This window comes from Nuphar pumila, chromosome 1 (assembly GCF_984573655.1).
Source record: "Nuphar pumila chromosome 1, dmNupPumi1.hap1.1, whole genome shotgun sequence".
NCBI classification, from domain to species: domain Eukaryota; kingdom Viridiplantae; phylum Streptophyta; class Magnoliopsida; order Nymphaeales; family Nymphaeaceae; genus Nuphar; species Nuphar pumila.
In genome coordinates, this window is record NC_143249.1 from 172,534,970 (window position 1) to 172,551,410 (window position 16,441).

A 16,441-nucleotide genomic window follows, 5' to 3' on the forward strand; every position below is an offset into this window, starting at 1 on the left:
TAGTAATATCATTTTGAAATTTGTTTTTAACCATATTATGAAAAGTTTGAAAGTATGAAAATACTTCAGACTTATGTTTGAGAAAGTACATCCACGTATGTCGGGAGAAATCATCGACAAAAATAACATAGTAAACAAATCCTCCTTTAGAAATTACTGGTGCAGGACCCCAAACATCCGAGTGTATTAATTCAAGTGGTCTTGAAGAGAAAAAGGTTCTGTTCTGAAATGGTAATCTTTTCATTTTGCCGAGAATACAATCTTTACAATCAAATGATTCAGAGTTACAAAATTTCCCTAGATTTGGAAAATGTTGGATTTTGGCTATATGTGGGTGACCAAGTCTCTTATGCCACAGTTCCAACTCTATTTTTTGAATATTATAACAAAAAGCTTTCTTCGGCATTTCCAAAAAATCCATGTAATAGAGTCCTCCTTCTCTATGGCCTTCCCCAATCAGCTTGCCTGACTGGCGATCCTGTACCCAACAACCATGAGAAGAAAAAGAAATATTACACCCATAATCAGAAATTTGAGATACAGATAAAAGATTTAAATTTAATTTGGGAACATGTCTAATTTCTGGAATAAATTTTTTTTTTGTTTTATAAATTTTTTCAAAATCTCCTATTCCTTCTATTTCAAGAGAAGTCCCATCAGCAGTAAAGACCTTTGACACACTTGTTTTATTTTTAACACATTTGGATAGACTTTGATTATTTGGGGTCATATGAAAAGATGCACCAGAGTCAAGAAGCCAAGAAATTTTACCTAAATCAGAAAAAGATGAGGTTGCTGCGCCGGTTGAAGCTTCAGATGAGGAAGAGGCACCTTTGATGAGAGGCTGAAGGATCTCCATTAGTTGGGCCAGGGAAACTGGTGCATCCTGATCTTTAGGCTCCGATCCAGCAATTGCAGCTCTTTTTTCTCTCAGCTCCTTAAGTTTGGGACATTGTGGCCTGTAGTGTCCCGGTTCATGACAGTGATGACAAATAACTTTCTTCTTATCATAGTCACCATTTTGTCGGTTAAAGTGAGGAGGCCTATATGATCGAACATGATTCCCTGGTCTAGACACGGCTAAAACGGAATCATCTTCAATTTTTAAAGAACCTTTCCGGAGACGATTTTCTTCCATTGTTAACTCTTCAATAGTTTCAACAATAGAAGGAATTTTTCCCCGGTGAAGTAGGGCCGATTTAGTGGTTTCAAATTCCGGCCTTAATCCAGTGATAAACTGGTAAAAATGTTCAACATCGAGTTGTTTCTGACGAAGCTCGATGTCTTCGGCACAATGCCACTTTGGTTCTAAAAGGGAAAGTTCTTCCCAAAGTTCGGACAACCCATTGTAATATTCACGAATAGTTTTGTCTCCTTGTGTCATCATTCGAACTTTTTCTTGGAGGTTGCACACGTGTGCAATATCTTTAAGGGAATACATATTCTTAAGGTATTCCCATGCCTTATCGGCATGATCAAATTTGGCAAGACTTGAGCATTTTTTAATGTCAACGCTATTGATAAGCCATGACATTATCTTCGCATGAGATATTCTCCATTCTTTCCATTTCTTCTCGTATGAGGCAATAGCCTTGATTTTCTCTTCTTCCGATAGAGGGACGTCTTTATCTCCCTCCTTTTTAGTAAGAGATAGCTTAGGTTCCGAATCGGAACCATCCACAATCCCCCATAAGCCTTTTCCCCATATATGGTGCTTCATGATTGAAGCCCATGTTACATAGTTCGTATCGCTTAGTTTCATAGGCATGATGGTGACTTTATCATTGTCATCCATCGATTACAAGGAGAGAAAGAATAGGGATAGAAGAGAAACAAGAAGGAAAATGAGAAAGAAAGAAAAAAAAAACAATACAACAAGATGTGAAATCTTCTCCAATGAAGTGATAAAACACTTCTCTTCAAGTGGCGAACACTTTTGCAAATGGGCACGGAAACCGAGGCAGCTTTTCCTCAAGATTTAGTACTTCCGCGGCTCTGATACCATGAAATGAAATGGGGATCTTCGAAACACGAGCTTTGATTAACAAGAGCAAGTGTCAAGAATGACACTAAAGCATAACCCTTAAAAAGGGTATAACTGGAAACAAAATAAAAATAAAAATGTATTCTTTATTGATATGAAAAACCAATTGCTTAAGAAGCATTGGAGTAAAATACAAGAGGGGCTGCACCCCTTTATATACACAGCTGAAAGAGGACTCAATAGAGCTGTTGGGCACAGTCCAACAGCTCTATTTAGAGCTGTTGGAATGTGTCAGTCCAACAGCTCTATTAAGAGCTGTTGGAATGTGTCAGTCCAACAGCTCTATTAAGAGCTGTTGGACTGTGTCAGTCCAATAGCTCTATTGCTAGTCAAGTCTGGACAGGACTTGACTAGCAACAGTCATTCTAGTTCAAACTGAACTAGATGACATAAAGACAAAAAATAAAAATAAAGGAAAAAAAATACAGAAAAGAAAGAAATTAAAAATGTATTTATATATATATAATAATATAATATTATTATATATACATATATGTACAGTTTTACATTTTAACACCCGTGTCGGTGCGTGTCGACGCGGGTGCGGCGACCTTGGAGCCGAGTCCGTGTGACATAGTTGTCTTACCTCTCTATTACCAAGCTCGATATTGCACATGCCGTCCACACAACGAGTCAATTTCAGCATGCTCCTACCATTGTTCATATGAGAGCCGTTTTGCGCATTATTCGATATATCAAAACCTCAAATTTTCGAGGATTTTTTTTGTCTGCTTCTTCCTCTTTCGATGTGACTGCTTATATTGATGCAGATTGGGGAGGTGATCCCAATGATCAACACTCAACTACTGGGTTTTGTGTATTTTTAGGTGAATAATTGATTTCGTGGAGGTGTAAGAAGCAACAAAAAGTCTCTCTCTCGTCAACTGAAGCCGAATACAGGACAATGACTACAACTACTATGGAAGTAGCCTGACTAAGGCGTTTGCTTCATGACATGGGTGTTGAAAGTACAAGAGCTTCAAGACTATGCTGCGACAACAAAAGTTCTATTTATATTGCCAACAACCGAATATTCCATGAACGCACCAAGCATATTGAAATGGATTGTCACTACGTGCGAGAGGAATTCCTACATGGCACCATTGATCTACCATATGTTTCATCAGAATATCAATTGACAGATTTCTTCACCAAACCTCTCGCTGTTCCTAGATTTTACTTTCTCTTGGACAAACTTTCTGTTATCCAACCGTAAGTTTGAGGGGGAGTGTTAAAAAATGTAATATTTGTAATATATTTGTAGTTTAGTTATCATTTTTTAGTTTAGTTAGAAACTAGTTAAAATTAGGTTTAGGATTTTAGTTTGGACATTTTTAGACTTTTGGATGTTACTTTTTTACCATAGTAAAAAAGCAACATGTACTTTTAGAGTTGTTGGGCTTCCAACGACTCTAATTAGAGTTGTTGGGAGCCCAACAACTCCCTCCAACTCTATGCTTTATGCTCTATAAATATGGAGTTATTCCCCCTTGTAAGATATACTCTTGAGTGTGGGTTTTCCCACTTGAATGATCTCTTTTTATTTATTTCGGTTATTGTGTATGTTGAATAAACCATTGTGTTCATTGAGAGAGATCTTTTGTGATCTTTATTTGAAGCTTTAGTTGTGCGTTATAAAAAACACATAGCATAACAAACCCCCGGACAGTCTCAATTGTTTCTATGTTTCGCTCCTGCGCGTATTTTGAGGACAACTAATATCGAAACAAAGTTATCATGTTCATTTTACTTATTTTGAATTGCACACCACGAAAGGAACGACGTATATATTAGTTTGGGTTCTGAATTTTGTTAGCAAGCTCATTTTGCTCATTATGATCAATATGCTCATTTTGCTCACTCTTCGGAGACATCTGATATTATTGGAACGATACATAAACAAGATTAGCATGCTCACTTCACTGAAAATACCTTTTCTGGATCGGATGGAGTTAGAGGAGATAGAGAACTTAGAGGCAATTCTGATTCTATCTCAATTGATTCAGAGCACATGAGTTCCAAGTCAATTTCACCTCCTTTGTCTCCTTAGGTACGTAGAAGCTCGAGAGTATCTATTCCTCCTACCCATTTTGTATCCTATGATTCATTTTCTCCTCTATATCGTGCCTATTTAGCTCTAATTTTTTCCTATGTCAAGCTTAACTCTCTCTTTCTCTCCCCTTAGTTTGGTGCAGAACTCCAGCGCACCACTAGTTTTAGGAAGATATGATGGATTTTGTTGAAAAATTTTATACAAACAGTTAGATGTGTGAGTAGTATATTATCTTGTGGTACGTTTTCTCCTTTTAGACTCATTTTATGTACATGAGTTCAGATTTTTCTGAGTTTTTTTCGCTACCATTTATTGTTTTTGTGAACTTTTTATCCTTTGATTGTTGCAAGAACTGTATTTAGGGAAACCTTTGTGTGCCATATATCCAATTTTGATCTGTTTCAATGTGACAGCATTGATGGAAAGCAGGTTCTTATGACAGAGGATCACCGGGTAACAAGTGAGTCTGAAAGGACTCGTTTGACAAAAATGGGAGCCCCATTGAGAGACGGTGAAACACGGCTTTGTGGTGATGACTCTTACTCATCTTTATGTTATGATATCTAAGTTCATGGTTTTTCTAAGCTTTGCTTTTTCTTTTTCACAACTTGTTTGCAGGTCTAAATGTAGCACGGATGCTTGGAGACAAGTTTCTAAAAGAACAAGACTTGCGCTTTAGTTCATCACCATACATAAGTCAGATTGTGCACATAACAGGAGTGAGCACGGCCTTTGTCCTCTTAGCAAGGTGACTATTGCATGTGGTCAAATCCTTAAGTTTCATCTTAGATTTGTTGTGTAATTTGTTCTTTATCCCATTTTGTCCAATATTGTAAAAGCTGAGTTGGATCACCATGCTTTAGCTGATCCAATTATTTAAATTATCAGGTTTTATGAAAATAACTATGATCCAGTAAATTGTCCCACCTTGCCTGTTTTTACTAATTTTCTTGGATTAATAAAATAATAAAAAAATAAATATACAAAATGTTGGAAGGTTTAACAGTTATAGTTTTTTTTATCACCCTCAGAGTTTCCAGAAAAAAAATGAAAAGATATGGACACGGAAAAATGGAAAATCTGTGATGCTTCTGGAGAAAAAACCCTATATTTAAAATTTAAGAGGGGAAATTATCTCCTAGAGCCCTCCTTAAAAGGCTAATAAGAAAAAGAGAAAAGATAAATAATCCTTTCCACAGACCAATGTTATCAGTATCAGTGCGTATTGGCCGATACACATCATATCGGCAGAAAATTGATACACTTCACCCTGAATTGGCTATTTTTTAAATAAATCCAAAAAATACTATTTTTTATTAATTTAATATTATTTTAATGGTTTTAACATGTGTCATGTTATGATTGACACATTTTTTTTATTTTCTGGCCAATACAGAACGATTCACTTGAGTATTGGTATCAGCCGATACAGCTGATTCAGTGACCCAACGATTCAGGGCCGATACCGAAACTGACAACATTGCCATAGACAGACCTGTTTGTTCCTAGAAGATATTTCATTGTTTATTTTATGGACATTGACGTAGATGGCACTAACTTTTGGTACAATAGTGTAATTGGCCATGAACTAGAAAATAACACATCTGGCCAATTTGCTTTTTTCTTGATAGTTTTGCCCTTTTGTCACATGAAAAATCAAGCGCCTTGGTTAAAATCATGGCGCCTGATTTTTTCATGTGAGAATTTACATGGCGCATGATTTTTCAGGCGAAAACTTACAGTGTCTGGTTTTTCCGATCAAGGTGTCTGATTTTTGCATGCAAGAACTTAGAAAAGTGATTTTGATCAAGGCACCTAATTTTTCAGGTGACAAAAGGGCAAAACTGTCAAGAAAAAATCTATTGACCAGATTCATCATATTTTCTAATTCTTGGCCAATATTGGTATTGTGCCCAAAAGCTTGTGCCATCTACATCTTTATCGGTCTGTTTTATTACATATGGGGTTAAACATTCATGGTTTTCGTCTAATCCTCATTGTTATTTGCTGTGGTTTTCTACACTGCTAAACTTTTCTTTTCTAGGAAGTTAAATGTCATCCCCTGACATTGAATTTCTTGTTTGCAAGGTAAAACTGATCCCGTCTGATTTCCGCCGTTTTTTTTTCTGATTTGACACGAATTAGTTTGTGATTGACTCCTGTTGATTTCAGTTTTACAGCATTGGTTTTGTCCATCTAAAGGGCCTGATGCATCCAAGCCTGAGTTAGAAAATCAGGGACTTGTGTGACCCAATTAGAGCAAGTTGCACCATGTGTCTACTGTACAATTTTTCGATTTCAAGTTTGGTTGATGGCTGCAAGCATTGTTTTCCCATTCATCAATGTCATGGTCTCATTCTATTTTCCCATTTTCTGTATATGAAAAAAATTGCAGTGATGGCCTTTGGGATGTTCTTAGCATGAAGAAAGCAAATCAGCTTGTTCTTGAGGTAAGTTCTATGTTTTCTCCCTCTAATTTTTGAAGTGCCATTACTGTATCTAAATGGATTTTTTTGGCGTGGCATTTGCAGTGGAGAGAAAAGTATGGTGTAGCAGATCAAGGGAATATAGCAGAGATGATAGCTAAATTAGTGTTGAGAGAAGCAAGAACTTTGAGAACCAAAGACAACACATCTGTCATATATCTAGATTTCTATACAAACAGAACATCCTATTGTACAATCTAACACCCCAAATTTAAATGGAAAATGGCATATCGTGCTTCTCTCCAGGTGTAAATATTTACTCCTGCATATTTTTGCTTCTGTTTCATTTTCCTTTTCGTTTTGCTGCATTCAAACAAGAGAAGAAAGAAGAGAAAGACAAGGCTAGGGCAAGTGAACTAGGAATTTCCAGGTAAAAAAGAAAGGCTGTTACCTTAAAAACTTGGTCACAGAACAAAATGCTTATACAGTAATTTATGGGCCCTTGATCCATTGCTTGGGAAAATGATTGGTCTTTTGTATCAGATTGTAAGTAGACATGACCGCTAAATTCCTTGAGTCACATCAAGTTTAGGCAAAACTGCACTACAAGTCTAACCTTACTATCATTTATTACTTTTTACCATAATCATACGCGAGAGAGAGAATTTTGTGAGTGTGCACATGTGAGAGCTGAGAGAAAATATAGCGAAGCGGGGAGTGGTTTTGGTGGTTACTTTTTTCAATTTTTTTGGCTTTCGCATTTTGGAAAAGATGACAGGGGTTTATAACGGAGATATTGTGCAGTCAGATGCAGAGAAAATGTGTTGTTTTTAAGTTTCACAAGAAAAAAGGTGGCAATTTATATTGGCTCGTGCAGTTTAACCCTGAATTTACATTGCCTAGTTCATTGCGACTGTATGTTGTAACTTAGGGTTTATGCTGTTTGAAATAACCTGTTTTTATTTTCAAAAGAAAAAAGCCCTATATGTTGGGAGAAGAAAAAAAGGTGGCCTTGTTGTATTAGACAATATGATTATACGAGAATAATAGATCGTAAAAACTAAACATGCAAGTCTCGTGCTGGTTTTTGTGGAAGAGCAATGACATTTGAGCGATTATCAAACAGTGGAGAGAGTTTTTGGGGAAAAAAAGTTACTTTTGTCCTTCATATGATAGGGGATGGTTGAGGTTGGTTTCCAATCTAACAACTCTCTCTTTCTCTCTCTACATGTGCACACACATGTACAGATTCAATACACTAACCATTGCTTTGTAGTTTTTGGCCGATTTGGTGGGTGATTCAGATTCAGATTCAGATTGTGATTTGGGTGGACATTTTGACGTTTTAGGTTTAAGCTCCAAAATAGGGTAGGTTTGAGACGTTATGGGCTTTGGGCAAAGGTTTGGGTCAATTTGTGTGGAATTACGATCCAAATGAGGGTTTAAAGGAGTTAAAAGGAGAATGAAACCGCTGTTCAAAATCGGTTCTATAGTTGCAAAGGTAAAGAGGAGGGACATAGAAACGACCTGGTTCAAAACTAAACAGGTTCGATTCCCCACCCTCTACCCCACAATAGGTGAGGGGTAAAAGGGTGGTGTAGATAGGGTTTGAAAGCCCTCTCCCGCCCACCAATATTTGGGAAGCCACCTGCGGAGTCATCGGCCGGCAGCACGGCATTTTGCTGCCCTGTGGTGGCCGGTTTTCGGTTCCCTATCGATCGACACCTCACCAAAGCCAATCGGGTTGAAGAGGAACAGAGTCAGAGATGGTGGGAAGGAGCCGGGTAGGGCTGTTGCCGGTGGGAAAGGGTCTCAACAGCTGGACTTATCCGGCAAATGGTCGTCGAACATAGCCCAAGCGGCGGTGGCCCCTCTCAAGGCAAAACTGATGGAGGAAACAGAGAGGATGGAACAAGAGGCCAGGAGTGCCGTCGGCTTGGGATGGCCGACAGACACCCGATGGGCAACCTCAGACCTATCTAGCCATCTGCTGCAATAGGAGGTAGAGAAAGGGTGATGGCAGAGGTTGGAGGGCAGGGTGACAGATGGGAAGTCGAGTGGCAAGGATGAAGGGGTATCAGTGGAGGTTGGCCAACGACAATGACGCTGTGGTGGTGCAGGATCGGGTTGGTGGTTGCCTTAGATTGTTGAAACGATCGGGTGTGTGAGTGACCATGAAGTATATTGCTGGACAACCGGCTTGCCGACGACACTAGGTATTGTTGTCTTGGAAAATCTGTTGGAGAGACATAAATCATATTTTCTTAAACGATCTCATCCCCGAATTGAATGCTTGCAGGGTTGAATAGGATCGTGCCTCAATCTAATCGAAGTGAAAATCATTGCTCTGGTACCAATATCAACTTGGACTTTTGGATTTACGAGATATTCTAACCAACTCTAAAACTATCTAAGAGAAAGCAGGAAATTGAAGAAAAATATAAAATAAAATAACTTAATTGAATCCACATCCCAATCGACTATCCATTTAGAGAGATTGATTCCTCATCTATGTAAATAGATGAGATTTTACCTAATTTTAAATCAAATAAATTACCTTATCTGACAACCTTCTAAAAAAATAACACTTAAAAGACATGAATCAAGCATAGTGATCCAATATCTAAATATAAATATCTAAAATGTAAAATGAATCCAAATGAATCTTTACGAACCCAGATCTTCACTTTATTCCTACGTCACTCACCCAGCTTGATCATTGAAAAAAAAAAGTTTGCCTTTGACAAGCTCCTCTCTCTTTGGCCATCTATTGCTCATACTTAGTTTTTTACACTAAAAAAAAGGACTTTTCTTGTTCGTCTTACAAATCAATAGCCATGAATCTGGTGGTTGCGAGGAAAGGCATTTGTCATGTTGCTGGCAGCATTTTTTTGGTCTTTTGTTGGCAATCAGGTATGGAGTTGAAACTAGAGGAGACATTGATGACATATTTGGCTTTGCCAGACAGATCTTTCAACAAAACTATTGAACAAGGATTTCTTTGAAGGAATGGCTCGCCATCTTCATGGCGACCTACTTGAAGTTGATTTTCACTCACATTGTGGAACAACTATTCTTCGCTCATCTGTTTGTTGTTGTCTCCTGAATTGTGTGCCGGTTCCAAGTGTTGAATGTCGAGATTGAGTCTGGTTGCATTTTTCAGCAAGTGATGGGCATTTGATTCCGCAGGAGGCCGCCACATGGGGCCCACTCATGTCAGCGTGCCCATGCAAACACATAACGTGAGGACGGGCTGGACACTGCATCCTGCACGTCCTGCGTGGATGAGTTTTGCTGTCTCAGTCTGTTCCACCCCTCCCTCATGAAGAGGAGAGGACAAGACAGTGTGGGAACCTTTGAAAAAAAAGAGAAACAAAACAAAAAAAAGTCTTTGTCCAGGGCTGTCCGAGGACAGGACACTGTGATCTCATCCTCCCCTCTCCGCAAATCAAACGCCTTCCCCGTTCCAGCTCATTCGGGGGACGCCCAGCTCTTGGAGCCCATGCGCTTCCGCTAGCCCTCACAAATGCGGGACAGCGCGGACTGGCGGAAGCGCTGTCCTGTAAACACTTTTTAAGAGCCTCCAATTTGCCTCTCTCTCTCTCTCTCTCTCTCTCTCTAACAGGGCTGAGGTCGACCCTCTTCCGGCCATCCTTCCCTTTGTTCCTCTCTAGCCAGAAATTGCCCTCATCTGCCCCAATCCCCCTAACCTTAACCCCATCGGTTTGTTATCACAGGAGGAAGAAGAAAAGAAGGGCAAAGGAAACCCCTAGGGTTTCTTCTCTGTTCCTTTCTTGCTTATGCCGTGGCACTCTGCAGGGGCTCCAGATTTCCCTCTGCTCGAATGACTCGTCCCCTAGTTCTGTGGAATAGATCCATACAGGGACGATGATGAAGGGGCTTTTCAAATCAAAGTCGTGAAGTCCGATGAAGATCGTTCGTCTGATGCATGACCTCCTCGTATATCCCTATCTCCACTGATAATGTAACGCCCTAAAAATCTTGGACTCTTAACTTTTAGGAAAATTTTTAAAAGCCTTAAAATTATTAGTTTATCAGAGTTTTAACTAGCAGTTCAGCGAAAAATAATATTTGAAATAGCAAGTCAATGGATCTTGGGTGCATTGCAGCGTAAAAGAACCCATACATTTAAGAAACCAAATAGATTGTGAAAATACAAATTTTTTATAGTTTAAGACTTGTACAAATGAGAGATTTTCAAGAAAAACTTTTATATAAATTTACCAAAATATTCACAAGAACAAAACGTCAGGGAAAGAGTCTAATTTTAATACCATCACGTCATTATACCATCGCTCGTCTCATAAACCTAATCATCACCTGTACCCATAAAATAGGTTAGTTTCATAAAAAAATGATAGGTACACAAGTGAGACAATGTAGAACTAAAATAAGCAAGAATCAATGTGCAATACTCTGTAACAAGCATGATTTTACTTAAGCAAGTAAGTCACCTCTAGCATAAGCAATAAATTATACAAATGAACAAGTATCTCTAATATGAGCAATTGAGTTAAGCAATTGAGTCATTAATTATGAAATCAAGTGAGCAATTAACTATCACAAGGTCAAATTTCATTCATCACAAGATATACACAGTTTTACAAGTAGATACATTAATCATAAGATGTACAACAAGTAGTTTTATGAATTATCAAATGTAAGTTGTAAGCAATCACAAGACATCAGTTATATTAGTCATAAGATGTAAACAGTTCGCAGATTATGAGCTGTAAGCATTTGCACAATAAGCAAAAGTGATGTGAATAAGATATTTATTGTTTCGATATTAGCTGGCCTTGGGGGTACGCACAAGGAACAACACGTAGAAATAGCTAAGACTAGTTCGGGGGTATATTATGTCATGTATTTTTATTATCCCAAGTAGCTAGCTGAGTTCGCTCCTAAGGGGGAGGTCAGTGATCAAGAGAGTAATTCTCCAAAGGCATTCATAGACAATGAATGCATCCTACTTCTTTAGAAGTTTATGGGATCTACCACCTAGGATAATTTTTGGTAGTCCCGTCCCCTAACTCCGATGACTGGGGACGTTGAGTCATTTGCCCGAGAGGTGGTTGTTAACAACCTGTCCATCGGAGTTTTATATCATTTCATCATCTCTCTTGATGAAGTTGGCGGGTCGAATGGGTACGTCAGGTGTTACTTAACTGAAGACCCATTCTATATGTTGTGGTCTTTCAACCCACTCGAACATCTTGCCTGTGAAGATGAAACCATCACCATTAGGTGATTTAAATGCGTCAGTGCACGTTCGAGGCAACCACACACCTCTCATCCTACTCACTGCAGTACGCAACATGCATATTCAAAAGTACAATCATGATGAGAGGGGTCAACGTATTGTGAGGGTAAAAACATCATCATTATGTGGTCTCAAACACGTGCTATCACACGTTCAAGACAAACATAGACCTCTCATCCTACTCATCGTAGCAAGCAATGCACCTGTTCAAAAGTACAACTACGATGAGAGGGGTATGGATTTCTCAAAGGAAATCTCTACAACATTGTTTTGCCAAAAATACATGGTGTAATCATTCAAGTTCAAATTTGACATGCTCTAGTCCTTTAGACCGACACCAGCCTCTTGCCTGTTAGAATAACATCAACATTACATGATTACAATAATGTGCCAAAACATGTTTTGAGGTTACTACAGATCTCTCATCCTACTGCACGTAGTCCAAACATATCGTATATGTACGATGAGAGGCATGGATTTCTCAAAAGAAACCCAACAACATAATTATGCAACAGAGGTGATGCAATAAATATCTAATTTGGCAAGAAAACCTAACAACAAGGTCTAACAAAAGAAGTGACAAAAACACAGAACGAAGTCTCGCAATAGAAGTGATGGAGCAAAAATCTAGCGATGGTGTAGGTTCCTCAGTAGAACCCTCGCCCAACCCATGCCCATGCCTCTAAACAATATTATCCGAGTTGTATCAAAATCGCAAGCAAAAACCCTATTCCCAAATGCATCGATTTGGGGGACTTGGTTATTATTTTGCAATAAAAAAGACTCTAAAACTTAATCTTGCAACACTGTTTATTTGGAAAGCTGGACTCACAAAAAAAAAATCCTTTTCAAGGATTTTAGTGCTCACGCGCAAACCCATATCTTTTTTAAAAAGAACATACTTGGAATGTGCTAAACCAAACGCCTTATTTTGGGACATGATTTGTTTTTCAAACTGAGTACGACACTGGGCAACTCGTACAAGGCAAGATCACCATGAATCTCTTATTCGTCTATCACAGTATCCGTATGTCGTGCATAACTCGCGATACTGGTCTCGATAAACGGGATAAGGGTTTTCTAAAGGATCAAACCAAAACACAAGTTCGTGTCCCTTAATCGAGATCCTCCAAGTCATATCGGGTACACAAATTGGAGTTGTAAAACACGTCTCCCAAATACATTGACTTAGGAGACCTAACTGCTATTTTGCAAAAGACTTTCAAAATTTGCTTTGCAAAACTATGTATTTGAAAAAATGGGTTTGCGCCTAAAAATCATCTTTTTGGGAATCCAAAATGCATAAGTGTGAGTCATGACTTTTAAAACAAATGAGCGAAACGGTATATGCTCTAAGCTGCACTTAAGTAAGTACAAGCCAATAAAGAGTGAGCATGTGTACATAATAGTTCGACGGTGAAGGGTTAATCGATCTCCAAGGGTGGGGGACTGCGCATTGAGTGCACGAGTGCGTAAGCAGTGCACGAAGTACAAAATTGTACCTCTGCTAAACAAACATGCAACAAGTAAATACGTAAGGCAGTGGATGAGATACGAAATTGTACCTTAGCTAAACGAATGCATAGGCAAAGTCTATGTGTGAAGCATGATAATAAGGTAAAGTTTATTTGGAAAGCTGGACTCACAAAAAAAAATCCTTTTCAAGGATTTTAGTGCTCACGCGCAAACCCATATCTTTTTTAAAAGAACATACTTGGAATGTGCTAAACCAAACGCCTTATTTTGGGACATGATTTGTTTTTCAAACTGAGTACGACACTGGGCAACTCGTACGAGGCAAGATCACCATGAATCTCTTATTCGTCTATCGCAGTATCCGTATGTCGTGCATAACTCGCGATACTGGTCTCGATAAACGGGATAAGGGTTTTCCAAAGGATCAAACCAAAACACAAGTTCGTGTCCCTTAATCGAGATCCTCCAAGTCATATCGAGTACACAAATTGGAGTTGTAAAACACGTCTCCCAAATACATTGACTTAGGAGACCTAACTGCTATTTCGCAAAAGACTTTCAAAATTTGCTTTGCAAAACTATGTATTTGAAAAAATGGGTTTGCGCCTAAAAATCATCTTTTTGGGAATCCAAAATGCATAAGTGTGAGTCATGACTTTTAAAACAAATGAGCGAAACGGTATATGCTCTAAGCTGCACTTAAGTACAAGCCAATAAAGAGTGAGCATGTGTACATAATAGTTTGACGGTGAAGGGTTAATCGATCTCCAAGGGTGGGGGACTGCGCATTGAGTGCACGAATGCGTAAGCAATGCACGAAGTACAAAATTGTACCTCTGCTAAACAAACATGTAGCAAGTAAATACGTAAGGCAGTGGACGAGATACGAAACTGTACCTTAGCTAAACGAATGCATAGGCAAAGTCTATGTGTGAAGCATGATAATAAGGTAAAGACAAAACAATGCATGTAAAAACAAAGCATGTGCACGAAGTGCAGCGGCAAGTAAGAACAAAACAATGCATGCAAAAAAAAAAGTAAGTGTGAAAGCAAGCCTATGCATGAAAAGCGCGGCGGCAACAGAAAGTAGTAAAGCAAGAAGGTAAAAACAAGTAAAGACAAGAATGTAAATACAAGAATTTAATGTGCAAAGAGCCTGTGCACATAAAGCGCGGTGGCAAGGTAAAGACAAAAAGTAAATGCAAAAGTAAAAGCCTGGGCACATAAAGCGCAACGACAATAGAAAGCAGTAAAAGACAAGAAAGTAAATGCAGAAAGAAAAGCCTAGGCACATTAAGCACAACGACGACAAAAAGCAATAAAGACAGGAAAATAAAAGGACAAGGATCATGAAATCACGTCCTTGAGTTAAAAGCATATATATATATATATATATATATATTGTCCTTTCTTTTTCCATTTTTATTTTAATTACTTAATTTAATTTCGTCAATTGTCCTTTGCACAACTTTTCCCTACCTTGGGAAGTTGTCGGGTTGCGCACGTCTCGAGTGTATGAGCTGAAGATCTCGTGCCACGGGGCGCAAGTGAGCTCTGTTGTGCAAGCTGCGAAAAATAAACTATTAGCATGGTAAAAACATAATGAAAGAAATATAAGGGGCAGGGGATATGCCTCTGCACGTCTGAGAAAATGAAAAGGGGCAGGGGGCGAAGCCCTCGTGCTAGAAACCTAAAGGCAACAAGGGGTGCCGAATGCATAAACGTGGCAGAGGCTCGCCCATATCGAAAAAATCCGAGGAGGCAGGGCTCAACCCCTGCCTGCCAAAATCAGAGCAGGTAGAGGTCTTGCGTCTGCCAACCTGACCACGTCAAAGGAATAACTGGGGCAGGGGCGAGTCCCCTATTGAAAAACTCCAAGGAGGCAGCCCTCCCCCCCCCCCCCCAACACACACACACACACACACACACACACACACACACACACACACACACACACACGAAAAAAAATAGAGGGGTATGCCTCTGCCTGTCAGAATCTGGAAACGGCAGGGGCTTCGCCCCTTCCTGACAAGGATCGAGAGGCAGGTTGACTGTCCTGCCTGACAAAAGGTTCAAACGGCAGGGGCGAGGCCCTTGCCTAACACACCCGAAGAGGCGGGGGGAGGGGGGGGGGAGGGCAAAGACAGGGGATGAACCCCTGTCTGCCGTGGAAAAATGAGGGGCAGGGGTAATGCCCCTGCCGAAAGAACCCTAATGACGGCAAGGGCATCGCCTCTGCTAGTCGAAACGAAAGAGGGAGACAGAAAGGGGCAGGGGCATCGTCCCTGCTGGCAAAACCAAAGGTGGCAGGGGCCTTGCCCTTGCCTGTCGGGACAGACACAAAGGGTAGGGGCTTGGCCCCTGCTGTCCTGCAAGGAACCCAGGCGGCAGGGGCTTGGCCTCTGCCGGTCTGCCAAAAAGAGGCAGCAGGGCTATGACCGTGTTGGCGTGTTAGAGGAACCGAAGGTGGCAGGGGCTCGGCCCCTGCCGACCTACCGGAAGAAGGCCCAGGCATAGGGGCTCGGCCCTTGCCGTCCTGTCGGAGGATGAGCGGCAAGGGAAAAGCCCTTGCCTGACCAAGGGGAGGCAGGGCTTCGCCCTGCCTACCAAAAATCTCAGGCGGCAGGGGCGTCGCCTCTGCATGCCTACCGAAAAATAAGAAGAAAAAGAAGCAAACAACGAAGGGAGAGAGACAAAGAGGAAGAAGACAACGTAGGAAGAGAGAGAGGGTTACCTGAGAAGGGGCCAACGAGGTCGGCGTCGTCGACGAGGGCTCCAACGAGTTGCAAGTTGGAGCTCGAACAAAAGGGGAGAGCACCGACGTCAGGTGCAGGCAACGAGCGATGTGAGTGAGAGTTTGACTGTGAGAGTCGAGTAAGGGAGAGGGTTCTGGCGTCACTCGTAGAGGGGGGGGGGTGTTGTTGGAACACGAGCAAGAGAGAGGAAATGCTCGGGGAGGAAACAAAGAGCGGGGGAGAGGGGGGTGTCGGTTGAGGCCACTGGCGTGAGAGGGCGGAGAGGGGTGAGGCTACAATGAGAAGAGAAGGGGGAAAGGGTTTCTTGAATGTGAAACCCTAACCCGCGACATCTTTAAATAAACTCGAAGGGGGGGATCGGGTACCCGGTTCGGATCTGGGTCGGGTCCGACCCAAAAGTTT

The 16,441-nt window shown here is 40.4% G+C and overlaps 1 protein-coding gene across 1 annotated transcript in view; it reads left to right on the top strand.

Annotated features, from left to right (window-relative positions):
- Window positions 1–6,828, top strand: part of LOC149851289 (protein phosphatase 2C 70-like) — an 81,374-nt gene extending 74,546 nt beyond the window's left edge. The window contains exons 10-13 of the mRNA XM_089999826.1: window positions 4,511–4,626; window positions 4,716–4,845; window positions 6,493–6,547; window positions 6,629–6,828. Coding sequence (XP_089855952.1) covers window positions 4,511–4,626; window positions 4,716–4,845; window positions 6,493–6,547; window positions 6,629–6,784 — 457 coding nt within the window. The 3' untranslated portion in view covers window positions 6,785–6,828. The remainder of the gene's footprint in view (window positions 1–4,510; window positions 4,627–4,715; window positions 4,846–6,492; window positions 6,548–6,628) is intronic.
- The last annotated feature ends 9,613 nt before the right edge of the window (window positions 6,829–16,441 follow it).